At 33.9% G+C, this 23230-nt stretch overlaps 2 protein-coding genes across 15 annotated transcripts in view; one reads left to right on the top strand and one right to left on the bottom strand.

Annotated features, from left to right (window-relative positions):
• The window catches only part of LOC106156248 (sodium/calcium exchanger 1), a 26656-nt gene extending 5419 nt beyond the window's left edge, over positions 1–21237 (top strand). For 6 of the 7 annotated variants that reach the window (XM_013531422.3, XM_013531424.3, XM_013531420.3 and 3 more), the window contains exons 3-12: positions 3417–3461; positions 6362–6429; positions 6900–7067; positions 7703–7899; positions 15190–15419; positions 17265–17497; positions 17879–17984; positions 18082–18260; positions 18465–18794; positions 19011–21237. In XM_013531422.3, the coding sequence (XP_013386876.2) occupies positions 3417–3461; positions 6362–6429; positions 6900–7067; positions 7703–7899; positions 15190–15419; positions 17265–17497; positions 17879–17984; positions 18082–18260; positions 18465–18794; positions 19011–19253 (1799 nt within the window). In that variant the 3' untranslated portion in view covers positions 19254–21237. The remainder of the gene's footprint in view (positions 1–3416; positions 3462–6361; positions 6430–6899; positions 7068–7702; positions 7900–15189; positions 15420–17264; positions 17498–17878; positions 17985–18081; positions 18261–18464; positions 18795–19010) is intronic. The other variant, XM_013531431.3, reaches the window with a different exon arrangement.
• Positions 20930–23230, bottom strand: part of LOC106156246 (inositol hexakisphosphate and diphosphoinositol-pentakisphosphate kinase 2) — a 33446-nt gene continuing 31145 nt past the window's right edge. For all 8 annotated transcript variants that reach the window (XM_013531412.2, XM_013531411.2, XM_013531410.2 and 5 more), the window contains one exon: positions 20930–23230. In XM_013531412.2, the coding sequence (XP_013386866.2) occupies positions 22872–23230 (359 nt within the window). In that variant the 3' untranslated portion in view covers positions 20930–22871.

Below are 23230 nucleotides of genomic sequence, written 5' to 3'. Positions count from 1 at the left end.
TGCTCTGGCTTGCTTTTTGTGGTAAACCTCATAAAGTTGGCATGTGAAAAATATCTAATGCTTGTGCCTCTTGACCTCAATTAATATTTGTCCATTGAATGATGATGTGATTCAGTATACCTTTTTTTATTTAATCAAAGTATGCAGTAAGTAATGACCAAGTATTACAAAAATGAATTTCTGTACTCTTAAGCTAGATAAGAGATGCTCACAATCTTGAAATTTGATCAAGAGTACAGCTGTGCCAATTTGTATTGTGCACAAATGACAGTATTTGCTCATTCTCCCTCCCATGCATAATACAAGTTGGAACAAAATGTTGAATCATTCTGACAAAACAAACACTCAAATAAGAGATAAAATATAAATCAAAATAATATAAATAAGGCAGCTGACGGTTTGATTTAATAAAAATGGACAGTCAGTTCCTTGCCCTTATAGTCTCAAACATTACAATTGCTCTAGTAAATGAGCAAAAATCAACGTTAGCTTGGCACATGTAGTTGGATCAAATATGATAATTATAAAACACAAGCTGAAATATTTTCATGCCATTAGCTTATGGCCAATCTAGATGTACTAGTAGGCCTTTGTCACACTGATATGAGTAGATGTTGTTACTCACTGACCACTAGGTGGTCCAGGTTGGCCGTAAGCTAATAGTATGAAAATATTTCGGCTTGTGTTTTATAATTACTATATATGATCACAATTTGCTGTTGTATATTTAGCTTTGAGCAATTTGTTTTTAATAGTATTTAGTTTCATATCTAATGGTTGAAATATGACAAGGCTAATCAATCTCTGAGATCAGGTCCTTGGTTTTAATAGTGAATTAAATTTGAAATTGGTCAGATGAGGATCACCCAAGATTAAGTTTCTCCTTCATCTTAAAGTAAGGTGAGATTTCACACTTATTCTTGAACTCCACCTCTACCAAATCTCGCACATTTTCCAGTCTCATGTGATGTCAGGCCCTACACACAGCCTTGGTTTTCTCTGATTTCCTTCCAGACGATACAATGAAGAGCCATTTCTGCTGAAAGCCCCAACCATCATGAATAGCATGGTCAGTTTCTTTTATTTCATGCCGGACACATAGTGAGTCTTGGCAAGATGCCAATTGCAATTGTTGATATTGCCCAGTTGCCACTCATGAAACATCAATTCTAGTCCATTCTCTGGTCAATTATTTAATTGGTAAAGTGACAATTTCTTTACTGCAGCAGTGTTACACAGTCAGTATGAAGATCATGGCACTTACTGAAATTCAATATTTCATACTTGAAATAAGCTACTTCAGCATTGTGATAATATTTTCTTGATCAGCACCCAATGGTTGAAAGCAAGTCTGAATGTACCTGTTGTATCTGTCTGAATATACTTTGCATCAAAATATCATGTTTTGATGTTGATGATGGCACATTCATTTTAATTTGTAATTGCATAAGAGCAGGTGGTTGAACACTGGTCTTGTCACAGGTTTTATGTTAGATATATAGTTTCTGTTTAAAGATGCACATTTTTTAAGTATTGAGCTGATTTGCTTGTGTGAAATTCAAATGTTAAATTTGTATGTTGTTCATGCTTGTCAATGTCAGTATCAGAGTTGCATTTCAGATGAAATTTTGTTTTAATTTGTGAATGTTTGAAAACGCATGATATTATATTCAGGCATGTCATTTGAGATTTGTATCAAGCTGTATTGGTTTGTGTTGTTTCACTGTAAATCACACATTTTGAAATTCCCAAATGACATGGCTGTGTGTTGTACAGTTGTATTTGATGTATATTTTAAAGGCACTGCTCTTAAGTGATGCTCTGCATAGAAACTGGTAGAAAGAAACATCTCCCATTCTCCTATAGCACTTTCTTTTTTCCCCATTAAACACTCCGTTTTCCTTCCCTGAATTTCAGAGCTGTTAATCAGATATTGTTTACTCTAAGTTCTTTAAGTTCATCAGACAGCATTCTTGATGACGTGATTGTCCACAAGATGCTGAAGTTCAGGGAGATCTTTCCTTAACTCACAAAAAATAATAATAATGAGCATTAAGGAATGTTACATATACTGTACTTAACATTACCTCATGATTGAAATATATTTTATTATTTTAATGATAAAAAATTAATACCCTGTCCCTAAATCCAAGGGAAATATACATATTAATAGCTCACTATATACCTGTGTATTTTTACAGTATAAAGTACTGGGATATTCCTTCTTGAATGAATAGTGATAGTAGATGGTAACATTCCAAACATACCATACCTGTCCTGTACTGTAGAATTCAGAAATTATGAGGTGCATCATGATTCATGTTAGATTGATAAAACAGTCTTTTCCATAACACTGAATAGCTTCTTGTGTCAAACTTTATGCTTTTCTTCCATCCCTTTGTAGTGTCTTACCCTATATAACCACTCATACATGCATCTGATTGTAACAAACAGACAGAATGACCTGCATGAATTAATTTGAATGGAGTACTAACAAATTGAAATAATAAAACCATAAACCTAGGCTCACTCTCACATTACACATCTTTGATATGGCTATTCAGAAAAATGAACCCTTTATTTTCATAACAAAACAACATCTGGAACTTAACCAATATTTTTGCACTTCCATTACCCATATGTTTGAATAAAATATATTTTGATTTAAAATTTTATTTTCTAATAAAAGTTTCAGAAATTTGATAAAATTTCAAATGTTAAAGTGAGCCTATATTGAATGAATATTAATGGGAAAATATATAATAATTATTTTTCCAACATGCTAGTACTGACCAAAACTGCAACCAGAACATAGTTAAGGCGTAAAAACTGAAATACGTTTAATTGCATGGTATCATGTTTGCATGGCCAACTGTTAAACCGTGTCATAAAATGCCAACCTTCTCAGAGGTATAATTATGAGGCTGTTGGATGGCTAGGGGGAATAATAATGCATGCATAGAAAATATTATCAGATATTTTTCAGTGTGCTAGAGCGTAACAGCATCAGCTTATACTGCAGTCTTATAAAAAGAATGCCTTTCATCCTAATCTTGACGGACAAAAGTGCAGTGTTCAATTGGCTGTGGAAAATATTACCCTGTGTTCAGGGCTGCTGAGCCAGACATTGACCTGCACTGATACTGATCTGATGGAAAAATCAATGCAGAGAAATAGAGAGTTAAACTTCTGTTATATAACGGGACAAGGCATGGCTTTACTAGATGGCGTACTTCTGGGTGTATATATATATATAACAAATGTTCTGGTTTTCTTTTAGTTCCTTCATATAGCATTCTTTTCTTTATTGGCACATATATAAATCACTTACTTGAAGGAAATTAAGATACATATTTTCTGTATATAACACGGATGTGGACCTCTTTCACTATATCACTTTATGTTGTGTTCTTCAGGTCTTCGTAAATTAAAAAAAGGCGTTAAGTATGTCTTTAATAGAGGTAAGCTACTTTGGATTGACCATTTTAAACAGATGTAAGTCTCAAATTTGACCATCTCTGTTACTTTTACACATCATTTCAAGCACAATCTAACACACAATACTTGTATTTCTGAAAAAAAGAAGACACCAAACTAGATCATCAAAAGAAAGTGGATATTTCACGTGATGGTTTCTTTCTTAGTGTTCTTGTAGTTGTTGTGTTTACTTAACACACATGAAAGTCTGCAGGTTAGTATTTATGATTTATATTGAAGGATAGATAATTTTGCACAAAGTTTTGTCTCTTTGAATCATCAGTAACACCCTATACAAGATGGACATGCACTTCTATCTGTACTACTAGCTTACATTACTTATCAGTGGAACACTTGTGTTATCCAAACTTACAGAAAAATATTTTGGAGTAGGTACCCACCTCTCGCACCAAAAGTGATAAAGGAAACAAGGTAGGGTAAACAGTGAACAGGGACATATAAACAAAACACTGTGATATATGTTTTTCCAAACATACACGTTTTTCAAATTACCACAGGGAAGCTTTAATGACATATTAGACAAATGTACACGATTGTTTAATACGCCATCTATAGGATAAGTTACAGTCTCCATAGCTACAGTAACTGTTAAAACACTAGTACGTAACTGAAGTTGCTGTCTAGGTATTGATTAATTGATGCATCAATTACAGTATTATTTAGAAAGGCATTAAGTCACTATTTACAATATCAAACTAAAACAGCATTAACACAGAACACCTAATACACCAAACAGTATACGCCCTATTCATGTACACCTCTGCATAATGAAGTTAAACAATGCTTTTCGATCATTTGCCTCCTATCTCTTATTTACAGTAACTAGGCGTACTTTATGATTTTGTTGACTTAAGAGGTGTTAATAATTGATCTTTTTACATGTTACTTACCACTTTGCATAAGTACATGCACAATTATCAGGGGGATTTGAGACTTGGGTGTAAAACGTCAAAATTTCCTGATTGTGAAATAGATTTTCTGTCAGAATAATTGCATTTAGACAAATATGTTGACATGAGGACTTTGGTACAATGTATCATTTTTTATCAAAACAGGAAACTGTATTCATTCCAATATCAGAATTGAGAACTGCTCAGTTTTATAGAGTGTATTTATAACTTTGGTCTTTAAACCTGAGGCACTTCATCCTGGTAACGCAAATCACAAACACAGCATGCACACTCATGCATGTACAGATTCACACGTAATTTTGTCAAGTGAATGAACATCTTGTTATATATTTTTTATTCAAGGAAAACCTTTCTAGTTTGTGAATTTCTTATTAATTTCAACCATTCATTTTGAAGACTTGAATATCTCCAGTGAACCTATGCACTGTTGTCTCCTCTCTCAGTGTGTACTTCTAAATTATTAAGACCGGAAAAGGGCCATTTTGATCTCTCAATAAATAGTTGATGGATAGTTTGCATGAAAGATGTTCCTGACTATTCCCCGTCATTACACCTATACAGCCATGATGTATGATATACGCCCTGTTTTCAACCCAGTAATATATGACAGTAAGCTGAATATAGTACACTTTAAAAACTTATATGGCTTTGTAAATGACATTTTTTTAGGCCTTATTTCTCAAAATGCATATCAACATGATATTGCATTGATGTTATTTAAAGTCTAGATAAGCATACACCCTCAACATATTGAATACAGTCATGCGTTTTTATGAATCAGTGAAAGTGTCTCGGCAGTTGAGTGGATAAGATGACAGATGGTCCTCTAAATTCCTTTCATGTCCCTTCTATGACATATTGGTAAGAATCACTATACAGTTACATGTATGCCTGCATCCCTGAGCCGTTTGAAAATAATGACACTAATGCACCTGTAGTTTATCATGGGTGCCAAAGTATTGTCTAACAAGATGGACAGGGTCAGTAGACAGACTAGAATCCCATCCCAGTCCCCAAGCATTAGGAAGGTGATCTATAGTACTTCTTGCTGTAACGTATAGAAGGAATGCCATTGGTTTAACTTCAAAGTCATCCCATAGATTCTTAAAGTATACGTATCTTGTGGATATGTTGTGGTGTGGGGAAATTGGATTTTGCTTTACCCATTAGTCAGTTGCTGTGACTGGGTTAGATGATTATCCTCCATGAGAAAATCTGATAAAGTGTGTTTTTTACGATCTCTGTAGGTACTAGTATGTATGTTTCCTCTGTCTACGCCTACGTCTGAATACATTTATCTGTTGTCTTGGTCCACCTGGTGTTTGTATTTCTCTTATAGAGCTATATTCTTTGGGCTTGAAAAGCTATTCAGTGGACACTGCTTGTCTCTGTGAATTTGTATTTGGTGATTGGTCTGCTGGTTAATAAGATGTCAAAATCCACAATTTTCTCTTTCATTTTATGTAAGACAATCAAATAATTAGTATTAGCACACAAGCAAATAAGTACAAATTTTAGTGCTTCAGCACAAAGCTTAAAACCCCAAAAGATAATTTGCAAATGCCAATACCCCTGAACATGTGTACTTTTATGTTAAAACATATAGTTCTATACAGAATACAGAATCACAGGTGCATACATTTCCCTATGTACTTTCATCTAAAGAGGTCCTCCACATGTGCATTTTGTTGCTTATATTCTTACAATTTACACATTAATTTGTCACTTACTGTCCAGTGAGAATGTTCAACAAAACTTTCACCGGTTTTGTTCAGTTTTCCTTAACTCCTTTGTGTGTTCTTTAACTTGTGTTTAAAGTGAATACTGATAATGGATTTGTTGAAAAAATATATTGCATTACCTAACCTAAATAGTATCAGTACGTCAACGTTGCTTTTAATGTGATTATTTTCATTGCCAAAGGTTAAACGAGAACCTTGTATTTTTTACAGATGAGAAAGAACACCATTCTTTGGAGGATGGAGATGTGGATAAGGAAGCCCTGGCAGAATTTCTGAAGGTAAAAAACTCCTGGCTACAAATAACTTTCTTTTTTTATTTGGCACAAAAAATTTTAATGTGTTATGCTGTAATAAGAATCCATATAGGAACGTTTGTATTATATTGTATTATATTTTGTGTTGTATGGTATGCACCCTATTTTTCTGTATTATTATATAATATATATTATTATATATTATATAATATATATTATATATAATAATATATATTATATAAAATGCTCTTTTCATGCATTGGATGTCATACAGTACCACAATGGCAAAGCATACTATTGACCTTTAAAAGATTGCTTACTTACAAGATTGGTGTCATGGCTTGGCAATAAGTTAGAATGTGAATAATACAATGATAATATGTGGCTAAACAGAAAAATAAGTTGTGGTTAACTAAAACTGTGCCATTGCCCTCTACATGCCAAACCAACATTTGCTTTCTATCAATATTTCTTTTTATATACTCTTCTTTCAGGAAATTGGTAAGCACCCCGACTTGTCTGAGGAGGAAATGGCGAAGTTGGCAGCTCTAAAATATCAAGAAAATGTGCCTCATAATCGAGCTTGGTATCGTATAAACGCCACCCGTGGATTGACCGGAGGAAACAAGTTGGTGCCCACTATGAAGAAAGATCTGCAGGATGTATGTTCATGAGTGCTATTTATTTATTTATTTATTTATTTATTTATTTATTTATTTATTTATTGTTTGACAATTTGATATGGGTGTTTATTTTACATGCATATAATATAACTAATCATGGGAATAAAAAAAAAAAAAACAAGCTTCCTAAATGCAGGCACATGATAAGAAAATTCAAATAACTTCACACTTTTTGTGAATCAGTAACAAATCAATATCTGAAGTTTTCTTATCATGCAGGCACATGATAAGAAAATTTCAGTTAACATTCTGTTGGTTAATGCTTAAGATATGAACAACTGTGAGAATAAACATAACTTAGTGGTACATATACAAAAACAATATATGAATCCGGTACAATACACTTAAACTTTGCACACAAACTATTTTTTATCTGCATGTATCTGGACTAAACCTTAAAAAACATGATGATTCATTGTATTGCAGATGTTAAATATATATATAGCAGACTTTGGGAGCAGTTTGAACACCTAAAATCATGCATATTTTTCTTGTTAAAGTTTGAAAATTAGTAATAATTTGAACATCATTGTATTGTAAGATGCAGTTTGCAGAATATTACAAAGTATTGTTACACTTACAGTGCATAACTAATAAAAGCATGTATTAAATAGATCTATGAGGCAGCCAAGCACCATGAGCCAGAAAAAGATCGACTGGCATCCCAGGGGAGCCTGACTGACCTCAGTGAGAAGGGTACTAGGGCCGTCATTGAATTCACCGCCACCTCGTGTGCTGTACTGGAGAACGAAAAGCGTGTGAGGATTGGCATCAGACGAAGTGGGAAATTGGACTCAAAAGTGATCTTCAGGTGATTATTGTGCTTTTCTTTTGCCACTTATTGTGGTGCCTGGGATTAATAGTTCAAAGGAGCAAACATTTTGTGGGAAAACATATCAAGTCTTGTGACTTAAGAGTTTGCATCATAGGTTAAATGTGCTATGTGTAAAACATTTGAACTTTTCTTAGTTGTTTCATTTAATTTCATCAATACTTGGGACTTGGGAATATTTAAATGGCCAGTGATGACATAAAAATATGAACGGAAAATGTGAAGTCAAGCATAAAGAAGTTTTTAAAGCATCATCAAATCAAAAGTAATTTTAATGATGTATCTTTCATCAATAATTTGTCCTCTTTGCTTTTAGAGGTGCACTTAAGCATTAATGGAATTAAGACTCACTCCTATTTTAAGTGGGAGAGTTGTTTTGGATATTTCATCTTATATTTGCATTATTCTTTTTAGTATGTATAAACCAATGACATTTTACATATTTTCATTTGGTTCTTGACTGTCTGTTATTATCCATTGTAAGTATGTGGTTAATGCCCCCCCCCCCCCCCCCCCCCCCCCTTTTTTTATAAGAAATGAGAGCTGAATCTTCTCTTTGGAAAAAAGGAGACATGGATCAGCCTGTGAATATATTGATTTCTGGGTGCACTTTCTAATTTTCAGCTGAAATCAGTTATATAATCACTCTCAGTGGTCCCAGTACACACCATTACCAGAGACCTGTTACTGGAATAATGATAATAGCAGCCGTCACATTGATTCCCACCACCAGAGAATGAAACCATTAAGCTGCTTTACTAATTTACTTCCAGCAGACTAATTCTGCTGCTCTTTCATAATGTTTCCCCATTGGTTGTTTTGATATGTGTGCGTCCATGAGACGGGACATTGAGTCTGGAAGATACAAAAAAAGCCATACATAGCATTTATTTAGGGTCATTACTTTGGAACTGAATTACATTGACAACATGCACATTTTGTGTTTGAGTTCTTCATCACATGCATGTTTATTAGGGACATACAGTTGATGTATGGTCTAAACAATGCAACAGTTAACATCAGAAGAATGGTTGATTATTCCGTGCCTGAGAAATTAATGGTTTTCATCAATTTCTGATGCAAATTAATGTGGTATTTGATACAAGGGTTCAGGGAGTGCCTATTCCATGCTGACAGATACTCAATTATTTTGATGAATAGGCCTGTAGTGAAATGCAGCAAATATAAGAGATAGATTGCATATTGAAAAGGAAAGTATTCTGTGGCTGTATTACGTGATATTTGTAGTTGTAATGACATTGTTTCTTTTACAAATATTTTGGCAACCAATTGTCTATTATTCTTTGTCATTCACTGTGGTTATGTTTAAGAAAATTCTGTTCAAGATTATAAAAACATGGCATAGAGGGCCAGTGTTGGTGCAAAATACTCCACTTAACTAGACAGATTTTGATCACACCCTCAATTCTTCTCCCTTAATGTACAGTTTCAACTTATTCATTCAAGCACCAAATGCAGCCGTTTTTTTTTTGCAGGTCATTTTTTTATTCTTATCTTTCATTGTAAGTAAACCATGCATATGTTGATATAATTTTAAGCTTCCTTGTTTAATGGTTTTTTGAAGTTTAAATGTTTTGAACAAAACATACTTATAACAGACCAAATAATGAAAATGGAAAATCTTGCTTCATTTTGATCCAAAAGATTAGAGCCTTATCCCTGAAAGAATTTTTTTATCTCTGAAACTGTTCATGGATTCTACTTGACAACATAGAAACAATATCAGGCCCACATGGGATGTACTCATGTTGAGGTGAACAATGCCACTTGTTTGTCATACTTTGTCATAGAACTACTTAGAAACTTCTGACAAGGCAGGAACTCTCATTGTTTCAAGTGATAGATCGACCAATCGGTAGACTTCTACTTAGTGCAAAAAAAAAAAAATCCATCTCTGCAGAGATGTGCCTTGATGGTTCCAGTCTGCGATCGGGTCAGGGTTGTTCAAATGGGATTACTTAGCCTTCCATTTCCTTTTATAATAGAAATTATGATTAGTTTCTTGAGCCCAAAATGCACGTTCATTTCCATTAACAGTCTAACTGTGCTGCATTGTTTTCAAAACATTTACTCCATATGCGCCAGTATATATTATGAAATTTATATTCAGTACAACTCAATTTTCTCTAAAAAGTGCATACTAGATATGATTTGAGGAAATTTTTTACTTAAATCTTGAGTAGAATGTGCCTTAGCTAGTGTACTATCATTCCATTATTATCATGGCCATTCAAACCATGTAAGGACATGAACATAAAATTATATTTAATGTTGCAGAAACTGTCTTATTTTCCTTTATTTTAAATTTGACCTGCACCTCTCTAATTATTGCGTGGATATGGTAGATCACACAAGTGTGGATTAAAAATTAACATTGATTTGACTGTGCACTTGTCCATTGTCATGGGAGGGAGCCATGAGGGTTTATGGCCTGTTTTTATTGCCATACTTAGTATTGTCTCGCCCCTTTCCTAAGTATATTTTATGTTTACAGCTCTTTGTCTCTTCACTGTGATGTTTTCAAGATTTTTATGCTTAACTTTTAAGTACTTAATTATTCATTTTCGCAGATCTGCACATGCGTACACACATGCACGCAGAGAGTAAAAATCAAATGTAGAAAAAATTCCAGTTGATATGCAGTTATGCCCTTTGATGAAAATATCTCATGTATCCACTGAGTGAACTATTTGATTGATCCAGCTTAAGAGAAAGTCTATGAGTCTTTGCTCAATTAGCCACATGTATTGAGATTATTACAGTGGAATAACTTGTTTAGTCCCCATTCCTGATATTTCATTCAATATATACTATTTTTGCTACATTAGATATTACTGAACCCGAGTGAGTTCTCATATAAATTGTGCTTCATGTAGATTTAATGCCTTGATAATTTTATGACGGTATTTTTACTAATTGCAAGAGAAGACTCTTTCCCATCTTATTTCTATACTCCATTTTTTATGTCATACAAAAATACAAAACGAAACGAGGTAAAAAAAATTAATCCATGTGCCCCTTCTCTCCTCCTTTGCTAAATACTAGATCTGTCACTGGTATAGACCAGGGATAAGCATAAGGTGAAAATGATGTCTAAAATGCTTGCTAGTATGCAAAAAAAAAAAAAAAAAAAAAAACAACAACCACTACATGTACTATTACAATATTGTGGAATTGAGATAGCAATCATTTTAGAAACAGGAACATTTATTGATCCAGTCCTTTCATGTCAGCTAAACGTAAATGTGGGCTACATGTCTGCTTCTTCAGAAAAGATGATTCCTGAATTGGGCTTTTGAATCCACCCACACTTTTTGATGGTTATTTTTACCATTCTAATGTATATTATTGATTATTACTATGGCTACAAAGTGATGGGATAGTATGCTTTATCCTGAAAAATGTTTTACTGTTCTCTCATCTCTGGTAATCTTGGTCTGGGATGCATGAGATAACCAGTCATAGATAGTCATACTAGTATGTCTGTTTATTGCAATTTGATACTTAAATGAATGTTGCAAATAGTATTTTTGTACTTTTGTAACGCACTTAGAACAGTTGATGTGCATGTCTGTGCAGTAGTTCTTTTGGCTGCTGCATTTGGCTATAAATTTGATCCCCAAAATTCATCAGAATGCAATTTATCAGTCTTGTTTAATAGGATGCAGTTGCTATTTGTGGAGTTTTTTCTCTAGCATTGATCACATCTTCTCTTGCGTGTTTGAGAGGGAAACGGATCTAGCAGAGTATAATCAAATCCATTTTGGGCTTTGTTGTATAGACACTCTGTAGATGTGTGTTTAATTTTAAGCAATGCTGGATAACAATGGGACCCAACATAAAAAAAAATGAATGCATTGATATTAGTGAAATTCATTCAAGTATTTGGTGAAAACTTCAAAGACAGTTGTAGAATAAAGATCAATTAGTTCTCTAGAGAAAATTACTCCAAGACATTATCTTTTTGCAGTAGTTTATTGAAAAAGGAAATTAGGGATCACAATTTGGTGTTGATAGATTTTGTTATCAATGGATCATCATGGTGGAAGTTACTATTAATCAGGTAATGGGATATGTTTCTAGTAAGCACTCACAGATGGAATATTCATATCTTTTAATGTGTATCTGTGTATTTTTTTGCAGAATTCATTTGTCTGAAAAAATATCCCGTGGCACCAATATTTTATGCAGAATTTTTTTCTTCATTTAGGGACCATATGTGCATAAGGCAAGCATTTATACGTCTAGGGAGAATGAGCATTATTTGTTAGGGAATACAACCTTATATCCTTGAAAATTTAATTGCATTATCTTTTGCATTACATAAAAGGAGGATTTATTTATTTATTTATTTATTTATTTATTTATTTATTTATTTATTTGTTTGTAAATTTGGATTTATGACAAGTAGTAGTGTCTTACTAATAATTCAACTTATTCAGCTGTTAAGCCATGTGTTGGATTTTTTTCTGGAGTATACTGGTCCAAGTTTAAACAGGTGCTTTCCAAACATTTACCTGAGTGTGGTTGTTGCCAAGCATGTGCCAGTACTGGTCATGTGGTATGTATTATCCCACACGGACACATGCAGAGAATTTTAACTGTATAGATCAGTTGTTGTCTCAGCTAGTATCTCTTGTTGGTTGTTTTTAAAACAAGTCACTAATGGAATTAGCACATGGGTACTGGCACACTGTAATTAGAATTATCCAAGATAATCTAAATCTAGGCTATCTGCGCTGCGTGGCATCAAAAAGACTAGGAAAGATACCCAAATCTGCATAAGGTAGAGCTAACCTTTTAGCAATAAGGCTGAAGCTCCATGCACTAGAATGTCATCTCAGACCCCATTTCCAGAGATTAGATCGATCTACTTTAGATCGACCTAACTCCCTGGGCATTCACGCTAAATAGCTGTCAGCCGAGAGGACACGAAAGTTAATTACCCCCTTACAGCTTGTAGTAGGCGGGACGGACATTTAAGCCGGATTATTTGACAGTAATGTAGTGAGACTCCCCGCGGGGATAGATCGATCTAAAAGCTCTGGGAATACAGCCTCAGAGAGCTATTCAAAAGTCACACGCAAAGCATGGCAAATATGTACTGTCTTGCTTAAAATGTAATTCTGCAGAACTAAAGAAAAAAAAAAACTAGAAAAATATATATTCTAATTTATAGACTGCCATTATTTCTGACCTCATTCTGTTCTGAATACCACTTGATTTTTGGGCTATCTTGGATGATTCCCATGGAAAAAGATCTTGAGTTGTTATCTGCACTCCTGCCCAGTCACCCAGTGATTTAAATCTGCCCATGTTATAATTTTGGAAAGTAGATTGGATGAGGTAAACAGTGCTTATCATGAAATATATGACTGTACATGTGTTTATTTACAGTAATTAGTTATGAGACACTGCTGAGCATAGTTGCTATAATGATATAATGCTATAATGATTTTTGTGAAAATTAGTTTTGTTCAAATAGCTAAGGCACTTATATAGGGTGTATAATTAAAATGAGATATGTGGATTTTTTTTTTCATTTTAGATAGGAATAAGATAAAACATGTGAACAGATAAGAGGTATGCTTCTTATCCTCTGTGTATTATTTGCCATGTCAACTAAAAGATACGCCAGCCAAATGATCAGCTATTTCTCTGGCATTCATGTCAGTGCAACTCTAACTAGTTAAACACAAAAAAATAATTCTTTGTAGAAAGGGATGAAATAGTGCAACCACAGCTGAGAGAGATAGAGAGATGCTTTTGACCCTATGAGGATTATTTTCCTGGCCATTGCCTTCATTCCCTAATGAGATAGAAGTGTAGCTTATTCAGTCAAATGATTGTCTCAGGTGCAAAGAGATTATACGTTTCATGTCAGTAAACAAAAACAAATAATTCCCATCTCTGGTGCTATGCCTGCAAGAAATAGTTTTTTTCCCTTACAAAGTATTCTCAAATGAAAAATGTTGAAAAAATAATTACTCTCCCTGGGGGCTTACTTCTTTTTTGTCATTTAATAGTCAGGAAATGCTATGATAGAAAATGGAATGCTAATAACATGTGTTCATAGGTGCTTGAGGAACCCGTAGATTCCTGTATTGTCTTCTATACTGCAGTTCACCTATGTAATTCAGAAGAAAAATAACACAATGTTAAAAATTCATCAGAAGTGGCAAGTGGTGGTAAGAAGAGTGTGGAATTGTATGCCAGAAACTGTGGTGATTAAGAATTAAATTTGGAAGTATCATAACCATAGTAATTTCTTTCCAATGAGTGGCTGGGTTCGTTGGCAGTCTTGTGAATAATTGATTAACCATCTCGGCATTCTGAATTGTCTGGTAACCAACAACATTAGGGCTGTCAGTTGATGCCCTTCCCCAGGTATTGATCTTACAAACTAATTAACGTTCTCCATTGCATATATATATATATACCAATAATACAATGAGAAGTAATGCCTATTCTCATTCATGAAGTCAGAGTATAGATAAAATTGACAAGTGTTATGATTTCTAAATATTTTCATTAATAATTATTTTGTGACTGAAATGAATGGAATGGTTTAATGAGTATTTTATATTCAGGAGCTTAATCCTGTGATGTCAATGCAAAAATAGTTTTCATGTACATAGGACAAAGTATTGTTTTAAGTTATTGATTTTATAAATATTTAAAGAGATGTCATAAGATAAAAAAAAAAACTGTAAATCCTTCTTTGTACACTGAATAATATATAGCCAAATTATCATCTGTGAGATTCTTGCCAGAGGGTTGCCATCAGGTGCAAACATATACATGATCAATTCTTCTGGCATTTAAATACTCTGTAGTTCTAAGAAAATACAATTTTCTGCCGGTTTTTTCCTAATTTTACCTGGAGTTTCATATTCTCGCAGACAATCTTGTTAAATGGCAGGGACTTGTCTGCTCTCTAGCCTCTAATTTTTACCTAAGGAAGTCTAAGGAAATGGGTGCCTGTTGATCAACTGTTTGTCATTCATGACGGTAGTGCACTTGGGGGTGCTGAAAAGAAGGTTTTCTAATGTGCCTTTATATAAATTGAAATTCAAGCCTAGACTATCTCAATTTCCCTCTAATTTTTCATCAGAAATCATTAGTTTTCCTTGCAATTTCTTATGAGTAAAGCATTTTTCTTTATTTTGCTTTTAGTAGCCATGTAAGTTTGTATATCAGTTGATGTTTTTTTTTTTTTTTTTAGCTTTTTTTTCTACACTTTTTCAGGGTTGAAACCATTGATGGCACAGCAGAGGCTACTAAAGATTACATCCCCGTCAAAACTTCCATGGTATTTGAACCCAATGAGACGTCCAAATACATTGACATAGAAATCATTGATGATAATGAGTGGGAACCAGATGAAACTTTCTTTGTGAGACTTTCTCTTGACGCAGACCAAAATGCAGTCATTGGGAAAAAATCCATTAACCAAGTGACTATTATTAATGATGATGGTGAGTTAATGAATTAGGATTTTGAAAAAAAATGTATATAATTGATAGAATTTGATGAATGCATTGATGACACTGACTGTTTGAGTATGTTTGAAAAAATTCTCAGCATCATAGGATGAATACATAGCTGTATCTCCTGGTGTTGCTATAGGTACGCTTCTGTTTTATGTTTCTTCAAAGTATTCTGAATTATTCGTGGAAAATATCCCACTTGTGTTTTGCCAGGCATGGTTAAAATAACATGCCCTATAGGATATCCATGCAGTTTTGCTGGATACAGTTTAAGGAACACACGCAATTGCATGCTTATTGAACCTTGAATAGTATTCCAGATGGGTTATCTGGACACGGGAAGAGACATGTTTTATTGCATGTGATCAGGTACCTTTAAATTGATCTGAACACAGTCTCACATATAGTGAGAAATATATGCATTGTCAGCTTAATTTATTCAAACAATTAACAGAAGTAATTCTAGGGAGTACTGAATGAGGAAAAGGTTCTCTTGTTGAAAATTAAATGAATTAAGAGGTCAGTTATGGAGTGACAGTCAAGTGATATTGCAAATGGATGAGTATGCAGGAAGCAGACAACCTGTGAAGTCAAGCATGATTTTGCATTTTGATGACATATTTGCAAGTTGCTCTATCTTTTGAGTTTAAATATGAAATACTGTCTTGCATTCCTTTTCCATAGTTGCATAATACTAATTTGAAAATAGTTGCACTCCTAGGGTTTTATGAATCAAAAGAGAAAATTCTGAGACAAAAAAAATGACATCATTTGCAGGGACGGATGCAGAGTTATTTCCTGACAGTCTTCCAAATTATCTTTGTTGATCCGTTCTTCATTTTTGACCGTCTTCCGACAGAAAAAATTAGATACCCACCAATGTAAACTTGAAAATCTGACCGTCTTCCGGAAGACCCAGAAGACGCCCTAAATCCGCCCCTGATTTGCTATACTGTTGCACAGGGCTTTATTCCTGGAAGATTAAAACTATCGATAATGGGTGTTAAAGTAATCAATTGTCAGTTTATAAGTGTTTTTCTCCAAACCAACAGACATATAGGATGATATACTTAGCTTGGTAATTCATCCAAATCTATTTGGCAATTGTTAGTTATCTGTGCTAGTTGTTCTTCGCACATATGAATATGTGTGCTTTAATCTTCCCAAATTTGGTAAACATGGCAATCCATCAAAAGCTGTTTGAAAAATTAATCCTCATCTTTGATATCATTTACACATACATAAGTGTACTTCAGTCGTCCCAATTTTCCTAAGCTCATCTCTGTTTCAAAGGTTCTGGGGAAAATTGATTGTTGTTTTTGATATCCTTTACACATTGGACATGATGAATGTATTCAAACCTTCCCAAATTCCCTTAGCTTGGCATATGATCAAAATCTATGTAGCAACATTGTTTTTGCCAACTGTACATTGTTCACATTCAGAAGAAAAGGGATCTTTCTGCACTGCTTATCACACCTCTATTGTGAATTACAGCTTGATAGCCTGATCTGTATTTCACTTATTTACATGTGATTTACAAGTGATAGTGTTATCCAAGGTAGTGTCATATTAGAGCAAAGAAAAAGGGTTTGAACTATGCCAATATTAATGAAGCCATCAGCTCTTCAATTATCCACAAAGTTAAAAGAAAAAAGAAAAATTAAAAAATAAATTTTAAATTAAAATATGCTTTAAGAGCCAAATATTGCTCAGTTTTATATGTAGCCATTAAAAAATATCTCAGCTGGATATATTTTCCTTACAATTATTTCTACAATTATAATAACTTTGCTTATTCTATTAAATTGCCTTCTGATAAATTTATTTCAGAGCCTGGTACCATTCAGTTTGCAAAACCCAGCTTCCTGTTCAAGGAGAGTGCTGGGAAGGCTATGATCCCTGTCCAGCGAATTCATGGAGCAGACGGAAAGGTCAACATCACCTGGAGGACAGAAGACATGGATGCCAAGAGCGGGAAAGATTTCGAAGGAGGTGAAGGAATTCTCACATTTGAGCATGGGGAAGTGACCAAGATGCTGGAAATTACTGTATATGATGACCAGGTATTGCGATCTTAGCTATGTTTCCATGGTCTCAGTGAAAGTTGTTACTGATTTATGATTACATTTACTGCATCCCCTGTACTGTATTACTGACCAGGGATAGAATTTTTCTTCTCACCTTATAAGTTTAAATTTGTTTCAAGAACATTCCTTATTCTGACTTTCATGATACTGAATATAGGTTGTTCTTTGAATATTTACTATTTTCCTAGGTACAGTAACTATCATGTGAAAAACAAAAACTTAATGCCCTGAGAATCTACAAAATGATTCCATAGGTTTGAATAAAAAAACAAATAAACACACTGCAGCCATAATACAAAGATGACACCCTTCGTAAAACAAAAGGAGTATGCTTTTAAATCGCCCCTTATTTTTTAGGAAATGGAAAAAGATGAAAGCTTTAAGGTGGAATTATTTGACCCTACTGGAGGAGCACAGCTAGGAAGGATCAAGAAAACCATTATCACTCTTGTCAACGACGATGGTAAGTTGAAAGCATCTGATATTCATTTAGCTCAATATTTTTGGAAAAATATCCCAATTATTTACCTTTAACGTCTCACTCTACTTCTTTCCTTCAGAATTCAATGGTATGGTGAGCAGAGTGGTAGAGCTGACCAACCTGAACATTGATTCCCTGCGTGTAGAGACAGAGACCTGGGCAGAACAATTCCAGAATGCCATGAATGTCAACGGAGGAGATATCGAAAATGCAACATCTTTTGATTATTTAATGCATTTCTTGTCTTTTGGGTTTAAGGTGCGTATCTTTGATTGATCTTTGATCTTTTATTATTTTTTTTTTAAATTGGGTGATGTTTGGGGTTTCAATGGCGCTGAAATTGGTGATATAAAATTTCAAATCTTGTTGTTAAGGTGCCAGTTAAAAGGGTATCTAGAGCTGTTCTTATTGGTCATAATTCATGTACAAATTTTGATACTGAATTTCATGTTTTACTTTCAGATTATCTTTGCAATAGTAGCCCCAGTGAGTATAGCTGGTGGATTCCTAGCCTTCTTCATGGCTTTAGCCATGATTGGAATTGTCACGATCATTGTCAGTGATTTGGCAAGTATTTTTGGTTGTCTGTGCAGCATGCCAGAAGAAATTGTTGCCATCACCTTCGTTGCCTTGGGAACTAGTCTCCCAGATCTGTTTGCCAGCAAACAAGCAGCAGCCCAAGAAAAGCATGCAGACAATGCTATAGGAAATGTTACTGGGAGTAACTCAGTTAATGTTTTCCTTGGATTGGGACTTCCTTGGTTAATTGCTGCAATCTACCATACAGCCAATGTAAGATCCTATTTTATGGTTTTCAATTTGTTTATAGAAATATAAATTGTATTGTCTGTGTATATTCTTGTTACCTGCAACTGTCCCTGTCATTGTCATCGTTGTCTGACACATTTGTTCATTTCTTAACTGCAAAAGATTTTTTGTTTTGCTTTAAATTAACTATAGGGACCTTTAATATAAGAGTCAGCATGATTGATGTATTTTATATTTCAGAATGGGTCATTTCAAGTACAAGCTGGGAACCTTGTCTTCAGTGTCATCATCTACACAATTTGCGCCACACTCTGTATTGGACTAATTCTTATCAGGAGGTTCTTGAAGTTTTTCAGTAATGGAGAACTTGGCGGGCCTGCTGGCCCTAAAATGGCCAGTGGAATCTTTTTGATTTTCTTGTGGTTCTTCTACATAACAATGTCCATCTTACAAACGACTAAAGTAATTAGAGTGAACCTTTAATTATTGATTAATATTAAATAACTTGACTTTTAATTCAAAATTATTAATTTTAAAATAAAAAGGCCATAAGACAAATATGCCAGTAAGTGTAATGAGCTAGTAGATAATATTAGAAAACAATTATAGTGTCAATAGACAGATCTATAGCAACTTATGCTAAATTTAAGTTGTTGTGAAGCCAGTGAAGTGTTGTTTTTGCTGTGAAAATCTCTTGAATCAAACCTCATTGGCAGATAAAATAGTTTAGACTTGTAATATAATACTGTTACCTTAGCCACGTATAGGGATCTCACTTTAAGGGTTCATTGCATTACCTCTGCCAATCTTAAGAGTTGGAAAGTTAACAGGCCAACTCAAAAAATTATGAATGGATTTTGATGAAATTTTCAAGAGGCCAGAAATGGGTTTAAAATCGATTAGATTTTGGTGGTGATCCAGGAGTTAATCAATTATGGTGGGGATTTGCGCTCTGTGAGTGTTTTCTAGTTATTACTGCTTTACTTACCAAAACACACGGGTCAGGCGTGGAGCCTGTAGAACTAAATTGTATATACCTGTGGTCCAGATTTCTAATTTTTTTATATATAGCTGTTACTGCATATTTTAGTATTTTGCAAATTTATCTATATATATATATATTAAGGGCTGCTTGCAATTAAAAAGGGGATGATATGAAGGCTTTTACTCTCCCATTTCAAACTGTTTGCAGCATTATTTGGTGATAGCTCTTTTCACAGCTTTTTTGATACTGCTTATAATAGTAATCCAGTTTTAATGTTATATTATACATAATTTAGCAGTTAAAGCTGGCCAGATACTTAATAATTTAAAGATGTTGTGACTACAAATTTTACAGTACTGTAGTATAAGGTACACAAAATTGACGCATTCTGTTTGTTTAAACACACTGCAGCCTGTGATATTGGAAACTTAAAAAATAAGTGGTGCTTGTGACCGGACAAGTTCAATTTTTTTTCTTTTTTTTTTCACAAACAAGATACAATGTTTACATTGTTGATTTATCATTTCTTCTGAATTGACAATGGGGAAAAATCATCTCTTATGTTTTCAGTGTATACCATTCGCAATTTACACTTTTTTATTTTATGGTGTATGTATTTTTTTATTAATATAAAGTTATCCTGTTCTCTCTAGTCCATTCATTACTCAAATCCATTCATATTAAGATTAATATTTTGAATCAGCAAACAAATATTATGCATGCAAATACTAACTCTAAAGGTTTCTAATTATGTTTTCCAGTTAATTTCACGAAGCATCAGTTTGACTCGGGTGTTAAGCTTTTTTTTCTCAAATATTCTAGAATGAATTATATTATTCGGGCTACATTATAGATTTCATTAGTGTAACTTTTTGGCAATACTGCTGTGTCTATTGACTTTTTTGTTTCGTTTATGCAAATGAATTGTTTGTGTGAAACTTCATAATTTTAATCATAAAACATGGCATTGTGTATAATATGTGGCATACATTCAAGATCAGAATGATTTCTCTCACCAAGCCAGTTTATTTTGATCAAATGTTTTTGCTACCTATTGGAAATTATTTTACCTAATTACTTCTTAGTAAACAAAACTGACCTTAATGGGGAAGTTAAATAAGTTCAAGATAAAATTAACAAATTAACACATATTACAAAATGACCCAATAACAAGTTTTCTTAGAATTAACCGATTTTATTGTTTAACAATTGTTATGGCACTTAGCGTTTTCCTTGCCAAATGTGAAACTTGAAATTCTGGCTGATCACAATTAAAGCAATGATACCATAAGTTAAGAATGTTTGAGATGAAAGGTTTTCATCAGGATAGAGAACTCGCCAGTCCTTCGTTACCACCGAATGTACAACATGAGGCTACCAGGGATAACATGATACAAGTGCCACAGTCTGACTGTTTGCTTCTCTGAACCTGTAAATCAATTGTACATATTTGAAATAAACTAATTTTTGAAATTACATAAATGCTTGTATTCAGTTACACATTTCTTGTGCTGAATAGCTTGGTAACTGATTACAAATGTTCCCATCAAGAAAAAAAAACCTTGAGACTGGAAATAAGTCACTCAGCATAATATGGTGCTAAGATGATAAAAGGGCAGTGCAACTTAATGAAAATACTGATGACAAATTACTATAAAGTGTGGTTACTGTGAACTTTTGACATTGCACCATGTTACTAAATGTTTTTGGAACACTAGATAACACTTCACTTATTTGGACAATACTAACAAAAGGAAGATGTCCCTAAGAATTCCATCACCTAATCTTCAAATGATTGTTATATTTGTTCGTTGGTTTCCCCTTGAACACGATTTATGTAGTCATTCAGAAAATAAGGGTACATTAGAGATTTACCTACAAAACTCAACTGCAATAATGTATTTGTAAAAATTAGATAAAATGAAGTACTGTATAAAAACTTTCGAACAATCATTGACAAATTATTATATTTAACAAACAAAATGGAGTGATAAACTTATAATGACTATTAAAAATAATTTTAAAAATTGCAACCCATAGGTTGAATTCTTCATGATAGTGTCAGTTTTGGACATCCACTCTCTTTAAAGGCACACAAACCTTTTCAATAATCAATTCACAGGAAAAAACATCTTAGATGAAACAAAACTAGTAAGTAAAAATAAATGCAAAAAAGAAGTTGGGGGAAATATTGGGAAATCCTACGTAACAAAATTGAAAACGTGGCACAAATAAAGAGTCAACAAACTTGAAATTAACACTGGTTTGTAAAAAAGTATCTTTGGCAGTCAACTGTATAATGGCATACTTTTGAAATGGCTGATTTTAAATTATATGCTTCCCATTTAATCATGCTGGCTGTTAAAACTACTACATTTCAACACTAACTTGGTACACGTATCACAATTATGAGTGGGACATTGCCTCTCCACTTTCATTTTTGATGATTTCCGAGGACAGTGCCCCAGCCAAACAATTCGATGAAGTCCCAATATCAGAATTAGCCAAAATGCAGCAGCTCAACTGTTTGCAAAACTCAAGTTACAGCACTACTATTTAGAGAATGTATCCTTTCCCTGCAGCAAGCTATTCCAATATCTTTACATAAGTAGACTATTCTGTCAGACTGTATTTACTTTGCCATACTTCACTTACTGAAATAGACATCTCTCACAAATCAATGACTATGTAAATACAGCTACTCCCTTCTAAATGCCCACACTGAATCCTTTCCTATCTATTTGTTGGCTATGCAGACAGATTTTGCTCTTCCTGATGAATTCACATTTTCAACAAGATGAAAATTCGTATACTAGCTCATATGCCAGTAATGGAGTTTTTTTTTTCTTTTTCATAATAGACACATGGGTTATTATCTGAAATGTTCAGTGATCAGACAACTTGAACCTTAACTAATGGAACTGCCGGCACTGTTGCCATCAAATAAATTAGTACTCTTACTCATAATTCATTAGTTTTGTCTAGAACAAACAATCAGCTGTCAGCTGATATCCACTCTTCATTAACAGATAACATCATTTGAGAAGAGATCATTCTTTGTTAACACAGCAGAGCAACAGACATCTTTTCATTCAATTCTCAATTATGAAGTGTTTTCAAGACACCTTCATTTTATCTGCCACATCAGCTGTGGCACCTTCTACATCAGCTGAGGTGGCGTCTAAATCACACAAAGACTTATCCAAATTTAGACTGTCATTAGTGCTGCTCCCTGGTGACTTGTCGCTGAAATTAAAACCAGGTGATTTATCGCTGTTGCCACCACCTGGTGATTTGGCCAGACTACTACAGCGAGTGCTGGTTTTACTGCTCTCCTGGTCAGTGGTTTGACTCTCGTGTTGGTCCCTGTTCGATGCAGTGTCTATTAAATGTCTTAGTTTGTTGAGAATATCGTCTGGAGTAGAACCAGATGTAGGCGAGGATGGACCAGCACTGGAGTTGGAGGAAGAACAAC

This window comes from Lingula anatina, chromosome 2 (assembly GCF_051362555.1).
Source record: "Lingula anatina isolate TDL-2025a chromosome 2, LinAna3.0, whole genome shotgun sequence".
NCBI classification, from domain to species: Eukaryota; Metazoa; Brachiopoda; class Lingulata; order Lingulida; family Lingulidae; genus Lingula; species Lingula anatina.
Note: the sequence above shows the minus strand (reverse complement) of the source record. Positions and strands in the feature narration are given on the sequence as shown.